At 50.9% G+C, this 10,037-nt stretch overlaps 1 protein-coding gene across 1 annotated transcript; it reads left to right on the forward strand.

Moving 5' to 3' along the window:
• Window positions 1-220: 220 nt before the first annotated feature.
• Tex101 (testis expressed 101) lies at window positions 221-3,990 on the forward strand. Its single transcript, XM_051207449.1, has 6 exons — window positions 221-269; window positions 1,149-1,251; window positions 1,370-1,519; window positions 1,921-2,106; window positions 3,520-3,651; window positions 3,758-3,990. The coding sequence occupies exons 2-6, from the start codon at window positions 1,188-1,190 to the stop codon at window positions 3,988-3,990; spliced, it is 765 nt and encodes a 254-aa protein (XP_051063406.1). The 5' UTR covers window positions 221-269; window positions 1,149-1,187.
• Window positions 3,991-10,037: the final 6,047 nt, after the last annotated feature.

A 10,037-nucleotide genomic window follows, 5' to 3' on the forward strand; every position in this document is an offset into this window, starting at 1 on the left:
GCCTTTGCAGGACCGGAGGCAGCGACCCGGGCCAACACACCTTCCGCGTGCACCTCGGGCAGCAACAGCCAGGGGGCGCGTGCGTGCCTTGGGAAGCGGGGCCCAGTAACTGGCTTCTCCGGGGGCCAATGGGATGCAGCGATTCTCTACGGCTCGTCCAATAAGACCGCGCGGTGATTTCCCCTTCAACCAATGGGACTTCGAGTATCGGGGCCGGGTTGGCCCCGCCTTCCGTGCCTCCTGGGGCGGCAGCGGGAACGCAGCATACGGTACCGGTCGCCGTCGAGGCTGGGCGCGCGGAGGGCACGCTGAGGTGTGAGAGAACTTTGTTGCCTTAGAAAGGGTGCAGGGCCCGAGGGAAGATGCTAGATGGAAGGGGGCCGTGGGCGGGGCTCCTGAAGGAACCCTAGGTCTGGGGGAGGAAGGTTGGGGGGCAGGGATGCAGGCAGAAGGGGGAGCTGGCGCCCCGGAATCCTGGGTCTGAGCGAGAAGGCGAGGGTCCGAACCCCGGGGTCTGAGTGGGGAGAGCTAGGGGCTTGGAGTTTGAGGGCGAGGACAGGCCCTGAGCATCCGTTCCGAGCGAGGGGCGGCTGCACTGGGCCCGCGAGTCCGAGCGGGGAGGACTGGGTTCTCTCCCCCTCGGTCTTGCAGGAGCCCTGGGTTCTGGACTTTGGCTCTGAAGGAAGGAGGAGCCTGGGGCCCTGTGTGTCAGGAAGTGGAGTTCACCAGCCTCTCGGCCCTTGGGGGCGGCGGGGTGAGGTAGCTGGAACCTAACGTGCCGAATCCTGGGATGAACAGGACAGGTCTCTCAGAATTTTGAGTCCTGGTGGCCCTGGGTCCTAAGGGCGGAGATAGCGAGGCCTTGAGAGATGTGCTGTGGGTCTGAACCTCTGAGGCTTGGGGCACAGGGCTCCCGCGGCCACTCTCCTGGATCTAGTCACTGAGAGAGAGAGTGGCCAAACCCTTGTCAGCTATGGGTCTTAGAACTATGGAAAATCTGTACAATAAACCTGTGGCCTTGCTGTTAACACACAAGGCACTTCGGGGCAGAGTTCATGACCTTGCATACCGTAGTAAAGTGGACACTTAGGGAAAACTGGGATTTAATCCCGCTCCGTCCGCTTGAATCGTCTCCTGTTCACCTTTAGTTCCTAGGTCCTGGTCAGCTCTTCCCAGACTGAGAAGCCATGGCAGGCTGCTGTGTGCAGTATTTACTGATCCTCCTCCTGCTGGGAGCCTCCCATTGGACTTGTATGTGTGTGGGACCTAGAGGGAGCAGCTGGTTCCACTGAGGGTGGATTTGTGGTGGGAAGAGGTCGCCCCACAGAGAAGAGCAATTGATTATTTTTTTTTCACCTCATCTTCCCAGTGACCCAAAGTCTACACTGCGAGGTGAGTAGAATCCTGCGTTTAGAAGACGATCCAAGCAGGAACTTTAACTGGACTTCAAAGCCTGACAAGGTCGAGAAGTGTGATTATGGAGAACTTTGCCAGGAGACTGTACTGTTGATTAAAGGAGGTAAAGTTGGAACGGAACAGTGGGTCCGATTACTGACTCCTCCTTGCTGGGTGAGACAGCTGTCCAGTTGGGTCTGCACACCTAAAACCACCTGCCCTCGCCTGTGTCTTCAGCTTCCTTTTCTCTTTCTCCTCTCATGCACACTGAGTTAGGTTTATCACCAACATCACAACCCTATACAGCACAGATGGGGGCCGGGGCGCTAACTTGGTCAGTAGGACGCTTGCCTTGAACACATACGGATCGCAGTTGAATTCCCAGAGCCCACATGAAAATGCCGGGTGTGGCGGCATGAATTTGCCACCGCAGCACTGGGGAGGCGGAGACAGAGCGATCCCTTTGGCTGCTCTCTCCCAGCTAAACATTAGGCCACCATCCACCTTCTCTACTCCGTCCCACAGAAGGAACCAAGACGGCTATTTTGGCCAGTAAGGGTTGTGCCACGCAAGATACGGAAGCAGTGACGTTCATCCAGTACGCCCCGCCTCCTGGCTTGATTGCTGTGTCCTACAGTAACTACTGCAACAGCACCCTGTGCAACAACAGCAAGAACGTGTCTCTGTTCTGGAAACCCCCAGACACCACAGGTACCTGGGCAATGGGGACAGGGAGAGCATGCCTCTCTCTTCGCGAGTCTCTGCTTAGCGTGGGCCTCAGTGGGCCAAATGCCCACTGGTCCCTTTCTGAGCCCTCCCCAGGGCAGAGGGACATCAGTGAAGGCTGTCCTGTCAATTAGGGGGTGTGTTCATTCAGCAATAAGGAGTCTCCATAAGTTCCTGAGCACATGGTGGCATTCGCTTTTAACAGCTGCGGGCCCTTCGCTGCTACAAGACAACAGCCCCCCAGTTTGGCCTCCAGGCCTGCGGTCATCTGCCCGTCTTCCCCTCTTTTGTGCCTTATGCTGTATCTTAGACGCACAGTCAAGCTTTTAACACCATTGATGGGTCAGTCGGTAAAGCACTTGCCCTGCAAGCCCTAGGGCCTGCGTGCATGCCATTCCCCAGAGCACACATAAAACCGCTGGGCATGGCACCGTGAGCTTGGAATCCCAGCTCTCAGAGGTGCAGGGACATAGGAGGATCCGTTGGGTTTCCTGGCCTAATCGGTGGGCACCAGGGCCGTGAGAGGCCCCGACTCAAGGGAGGTGGACAGCATTACTGAAGGTGACACCTGAAGTTGTCCTCTGGCCACACACAGATGCACCCATGTATGCACCCACACATGAGTGCTCATGTACCCATACTGCATACGCTTAAAAAGGGATTATTTTCTTAATATAGATGTCACAGGTCATAAAAAATAAATAGTGACACACCTGCTCCCTGCCTATTCTTACCACCTGAATGGCAGCCCTGTCTCATCTCAGTCTCGAGCTCATGCTCACATAACAGCCGCCTCCTCCATTCGAATCTCAGCTCCTTGAAGATGCTCACTGAGGCATCTCAGGCAGCTGGCGTCCTCCATTTCTTTGCCTGTACCTCGACTGCAGTACTGAGTTGTGATGCCACTGACTACCCACAAGTCTTTGTGCTAGAACTGTTCTTTCGGCTCTGTCACAGGTGTAGGAAGGGTGTGTAGGTCACGTGGTCTCTGGGGTTTCTTTCAGTGTGTGTGGGTGCGTGCGTGTGTATGCTCATGCACGTGTGGAGACGTTGTGGTAGCTGCCGTCTTTGTAACGTGTGTGCTCGCTCACGTGTGGAAGTCGGAAGACAGCTTGGAGAGTTGGTTTTCTCCCTCCGCCTCTGTGTGGGTGTGGGGGATTGAACCCAGGTCTCCAGGCTTGCACAGTAAGTGCCTGCACAGCCTGTATGTACTGCACCATCTCAACAGCCAGAGGCTGAGATTCTGTGAGAAGAAAATGAGCTGGGGAAGGGCAGGTGGGACTCGGTAGTGGGCCGGTTAGTGTGGCCTCTATAGGACACAGGAGAGAAGGCAGCCAGGACAGGCTCCTCCAGGGAGTGGGTACGGCCTTATGTCTCCCTCTCTTTATCCCCATCCAGAGACTTCCGGTATGTCAAGAGCCCTCCGCTGCCCGACTTGTGTGGCTCTGGGGTCCTGCCCCAGTGCCCCCTCCATGCCCTGTCCCAACACTACAACCCAGTGCTATCAAGGAAGACTTGAGCTCTCTGGAGGTAAAGGCCTCAAGGTTCTGACACTTGGGGACCCAGAGGTGGGGGGGGGGGGAGACTGGGCTCGTCACTCCCTAAACATCTGTGCCCCATCCCCTCCGGCTCACAGGAGGAATGGACACCATTGTGCATGTTAAAGGCTGCACCTCGGTGATTGGCTGCAGACTGCTGGCTACCATGACCTCAGTGGGACCCATGGCGGTGAAGGAGACCTGCAGTTACTACTCCTTCCTCCAGCCCAGAAAGGCAGAAGAGAGCCGGGCCTCCTGGATGCTCACCTCACTGTGGATGCTGGAGCTTCTGCTGCCAGCAGTGCTGGTGGCCCTCACCAGCTTCCCCTGAGAGAGCACTGTCGGGCTCTGGGTTCCCCTGAGAGGGCACTGTCCGGTTCGGGGTCCCCCCTGAGGGCACTGTCGGGCTTAGGGTCCCCCGAGAGGACACTGTCGGGGTCAGGGTCCCCCCTGAGGGCACTGTCGGGCTCGGGGTCCCAGACTTTAGGGTTTTGGTTAGGAGGAAGCTGCCTGTCTGCTGACCACCAATTAAGAAGGGGGCGGGGTTGAGGAGCAGAGAAATATGATGTGTATTAGACACAAATAATAAACAGTGCTTTGTTATTAGATCTTGTGTGGTGAGGGGAGAGGGGTTGGGGAATGGGATTCCAAGGACAGTCCTCAGAAGTGGGTTTTCTCCTTCCACCATGTGGGTCCCAGGAAATGGAACGTAGGTCATTGGGCCTGGTGGCCAGCACTTACCCACTGAGCCTTTTCATCTACCCAAAGTTGTGATTTGTGTGCTTCAAGCCATGCAGTGGGTTTCACTGCTGAAGGGGGGCTGCTCACGTGTTGTCTCTAACACACATTTTCCAGGTAAGGGAACAGTTTGGATAAATTGGAATTTCTCCCATCCACGTAACTATAGGCAAACCCAGTGGTACATAGCTGTAGTGCCAGGACTCAGGGAGTATCAGGCCAGCCTGCTCGACATAGCAAGACCCTGCTCAAAAACCGGACCGTGGCGGCACACACCTTCAATCTCTGCACTCCCGTGGCAGAGGCAGGTGGGTCTCCGAGTTCCAGGCCAACCAGGACTACATAGTAAGACCATACATCAAAAATATGTATGTATGTATGTATGTATATATATATGTATATATATATGTATATATATGTACACACACACACACATATGGGAATGAGGGACAGAGACAGAGACAGAGAACAAAGAAATGGCTTTGGACAGAGCCAGGGCATAAACATAGGTATTTGACCAAGAGTCTTGATTTTTTTTTTTTTTTTTTTACTCTAATACGTTCATTTTTCTGTGGGATTCCCAGCCCAGTCTTTTTTTGCTGTTGTCATTATTTTTGTTTTTCAAAACAGGGTTTCTCTGTATATCCCAGGCTGGTCTGGGACTCAGTATGTAGACCAAACTGACCTCAGTTTCACAGAGATCCACCTGCCTCTGCCTTCTGAGTTAGATTTTTGGTTTTTTGAGACAGGGTTTCTCTGCATTGCTCTGGAGCCTGTTCTGGAACTCGCTCTGTAGACCAGGCTGGCCTTGAACTCACAGAGATCCACCTGCCTCTGCCTGCTGAGTGCTGGCATTAAACGTGCCGCCGCCGCCGCCACCACCACCCGGCCTGAGTTAGATTTTTTAATATAATATTTTTATTAGTTCCTTGAGAATCTCACGCATGAATGTATTCACTTGCCCATCTCTCGCTAACTCCTTTCCCGCCTCCCTCCCCTTCCCCAGCTTCATGTCCTGGTTTGTTGGTGTTTAGATAATGAAGGGCTTCCGCTTTTCCGCTGCCCTGTATTCAGTGTGGGACCAATTCCCAGACTCTATCAGGGGCCACACCCTTAAAGAAAACTGACTCCCTCCCCTGGAAGCCATCTAATGTCCCACCACAGCTAAAGGTTGGGGCTTGTGAGCCCCTCTGCTCAATGCTGCCGTGTCCACCGGCTTGATCCTGTGCAGGCAGCCATGGCTGCTGGAAGATCCTGGCTGTCCACAGACAGTTTCTCTCTGGTCCTCCCGGCCTCTGGGGCTTAGCATCTTTCCACCCTCCTCCCCAACACTGGCCCCTGAGCCTTGAGGGTAGGAATGAGATACAGATGGCCCATTTGTCGGAGCACGCCACAGACACATTCTCCACAGTTTGACCACTTTTGAGCATTCTGTATTGATGTGCTGGCTCGTTTTTTATCAACTTGACACAAGCTGAAGTCATCTGAGAGGGGGGAGCCTCGATTACAAAAATGCGGCCACATGATTGGGCTGTAGGCAAACCTGTAGGGCATTTACTTAATCTTTGGCAAGAGAGGACCCAGCCCATTGTGGGTGGTGCCATCCCTGGGCCGGTGGTCCCGGGGTCTCTAAGGAAGCAGACTGGGCAAGTCATGAAAGCAAGCCAGTAAGCAGCATCCCTCGATGACCTCTGCATCAGCTCCTGCCCTGACTTCTGTCAGTGATGGACAGTGATGTGGAGGTGTGAGCCAAACAAACCCTTTCCCTCCCAACTCGCCCGAGATCTTGGTGTTTCATCGAAGCAACAGAAATAAAGAGTTAACCACAGCCCACTGCAGGACGGAACTGTGGGGGGAGGGGTAGCTGTAGTGAGATAGTCCTTCTGTGGCGCTGACCACGCCCATTGGGGGGTGGAGCCATGGGCGGAAGTGACCTGTGGAAGGAGGTCGGAGGAAGAGCTGTGAAAAACTCTCTTGCTGGCGGGACTCGGACAGGAGAGCAGGAGAGCATCTGGTGGGAATTGCTGGTGTTCATCTGTCTAGGCTGTAAGTTATTTCTCCCTGAATAAACATCTATTCTGCCTATTTGTTTATCCTGATCCTTATTTAACCGCAATAGGTAGCAGTCCACCCCCCCCCCCTCTCTCTCTGAGAACCTGAGTTCAGTTCCTAGCACAGACAGGACAGCTCACAATCCCCTGGAGCTTGTGGGTGCTGGGAACTGAGGTCACAGCTAAGAGATCTCTCCAGTCCCAAGGGGAGCAAGGTATTTTTTTTGTTTGTTTGTTTTTTGTTTTGTTCTGTTTTTTTGGGACAGAGTTTCTCTAGTTTTGGAGGCTGTCCTGGAACTAGCTCAGGCTGGTCTCGAACTCACAGAGATCTGCCTGCTTCTGCCTCCCATTGTTGGGATTAAAGGTGTGCACCACCACAGCCCTGCATGGGGAGCAAGTTCTTAAAAGTTACAGACCAGCCCCACTTTCTGTCTGAGCTCTGGTTCCTGGATGGCACCATGTAAGATACATCACCCCCTACAGGCTTCCACCATGATGAACCATTCCCTCCAAACTGTAAGCCAAAAATAAACAAAGTTTTAAAAAATTAAAAAATAAAAAAAAACAGCTTGCTTTGTCATGTATTTGTTACAATGATGACAAAAGTGATTTTACAAAGAGAGAAACATATATATATATATATATATATATATAGAGAGAGAGAGAGAGAGAGAGAGAGAGAGAGAGAAGTAGAAGATGATAGATACTGGAGGGAAAATAACTCCGTTAGTGTTTGCCACACAAGCAGAGGATCTGTACTCAACCCCAGCACCCTCATTAAAAAACAGACCACGGGCTCAGGAATGGTGGCGTCCTGAATGCCTGTAATCTGGCCGGCCCAGCCTAGCCTACTTGGTAAATGTTCGAGTTTACTTGTTGTTGCTGTGGTTTAAAACACTCTGGCCAAAAGTGGTTTAGGGGAAGGACAGGGGTTTTTTACCCTGTGCTTCCAGGTCACAGCTCATTACTGAAGAAAGCAAGAGCCAGAACTCATGACAGGCATCACAGAGGAATGCCATTTTTCACCCCACCCCCATACTCACAGTGGAGCTTAGTGAGCATCCTTTTACAGCCCAGGATCGCCTGCCTGGGGATAGCCCTCGCCCTCAGTTGAAAATTAAGAAAGAGACTGGAGAAATGACTCAGCAGTTAGCATTGCTTTCTGAATTTCTATAGGACCTGAATTCAGTTCCCAGAACCCATGTGGGGCAACTCCTAACCTTAACTCCATTTCCATGGGAATCTGACAACACACAAGCCTTTGCCTCATCAGGCATTTACACACAGGTGCACACGCTTGCACAGTGACATACACACACACACACAATCTGAACGATGTGTGAGTTACATTCTTTGGGGTTACATAGCATTTCTTGAGTAGCCCATAATAGAAAGAGCCACTCTGATACCACATAAGGGATCTCAGGCTTGGAATCTCGCCTGACTGACTGGAAGTGAGTAACCATGGCAATGGTAGCCTGAAAGATATCGCCCCGAGAGTGACATTGAAATTCAGGACCTAAGCAATAAACAGTTGGCCGAACCTTGAGTCTTGTATCATAAATGTGAGATTAGGAGTATGTGCAAGGAGTTGGTTGATGAGGGGAGTTTTGTCTTAATGTTAGTAGCCTGGCTTTGGTTCACCTGAGAATTTCTCCTTGTGCATTTCATTTGCCGGGCAACTAGTCTGCTTTGAGTTTGCTCTGAGGTCTAAAATTAGCTAAAGGCACAAAAGGCTGTCTTTGTAGCTGAGAAGACTGTTGTTTTCCTATGTCATTCTGAGTTATGAAAAATATCCTACTATTATTTCTGTTGACCAAAATTGGACATTTAAGAAGACATCACCTTCCTGACTATCCACAGATACACATGTGCCTGATAAAGGAATATATACACAAGACACATACAAGCAGTGCAGAAAATTACAGACAGAAGCAACCAGTCCAGAGCCCTGTAACCCTTGTAGCATGATAAATACAAGACCCAGAAACTGGTATTGGGGTTTAAGCTTCAAGCTGAAGATCAGAAAAGCAAAGCAGCCAGCCACTAGCTCTCACCTCTAGCTCAGGCTGGAAGGGCTGATCCATGAGCTCTCCACCAAGCCTCTGCGTGGCTGGAGAGAATTCTGAGACTGGGCCGAGTGAAGACCTTGCTCCTGTCTTGAATACCTCTCCAGTGCAGGGATTAAAGGCATGTGATCCCAGGAGCTGAGATCTTTGTGCGAGCTCTTTCTCTTTAGGACTGGATATGTTTCTTGCAGTCAATGTGGCCTTGAACTAACAGAGATCCATCTACCTCTTAATCCTAAGCCCTGGGATTAAAGGTGTGTGCCTGGCTTCTATGGCTTCTGGCTGGCTTTGCTTTCTGAATCCTCGGGCAAGCTTTAATAAATCACAAATAATATATCACCATAATTCCATTTTTCATCCAGTACAAAAAGAAGAAAGCTACAACTAACATAAGGAAAACTATATACAGTAAGCATATACAATATATACAGGCAACAAGTTCATCAACAATGTCTAGTCCATTTGCATTTGACAAATTCAGAGAATTTCTATTAATCTAAGTATTTCCACGTGGTCTTATCTTACTGGAGAGAGGATCTGGATCTCTGCTCTCTTGGTCCTACATGTTGATTCTCTTACTACATCCCCCAGAAGCCTCCTAGTCTCCTAATCCAGCCTATCTTGTTTTCCTATTGGCCAACAGTACTTTATTCATTCACCAATAAGAGGCTGGAGAAGGAGATGAGAGTTCTACATCTTGATCTGAAGGCAACAGAAACAACTGTGTGTCACATTGGGCACAGCTTGACCATGTAAGACCTCAAGCCCGCCTCCACAGTGACACACTTCCTCCAACAAGGCCACACCTCCTAATAGTGACACGCCTTGTGGGCCAACCGTGCAATCACGTGAGTCTATGGGGGCCATACCTATTCAAACCACAAGATAGATAGATGATAGAAGCAGAGGTAGATATAGATATAGACACTGTGCATAGATCGATAGATGATAGGTAGATGACTGATAGATTTTTTTTTTTTTTAATTACATACAGGCACTTCGGTAAAGCCAAATAATGTCGCAGCATCTGGCCCTAACCACCAGCAAATGTGAACTTCTGAGCTTGCTTCTTGGACAGCCACACCCCGGAGGGAAAGACAAACTCAAGTCCTCTGCTGAACCACCGTCACTTATCCGGTTCCCTTCCCATACATACCCTAAGCGTGGGGGTGGCCTCTGACCCTCCCATTGCATAGCAGAAACTAAGAATCTGAGTAGGAGCCATGTAGGCTCAGCTTGCCACTCCTCTGTGTCTGAGACCATATAATTAACTTAAATTCTTCCTTCCTTCTTTTCTCTTTTCTATCTTTCTCCTGCTCTTTCTTTCTCTCTTTTAATGTGTATTGATGGGAGCTGTCATTCTGTAAATATATTTCTCTTATCGGGTAATGAATAAAGCACTGTTGGCCAATAGGAAAGCAAGATAGGCTGGATTAGGAGACTAGGAGGATTCTGGGAGATGTAGTAAGAGAGTCAACGTGTAGGACCAAGAGAGCAGAGGTCCGGATCCTCTCTCCAGT

The sequence above is a fragment of the Phodopus roborovskii genome, unplaced genomic scaffold (assembly GCF_943737965.1).
Source record: "Phodopus roborovskii unplaced genomic scaffold, PHOROB, whole genome shotgun sequence".
Taxonomy (NCBI): domain Eukaryota; kingdom Metazoa; phylum Chordata; class Mammalia; order Rodentia; family Cricetidae; genus Phodopus; species Phodopus roborovskii.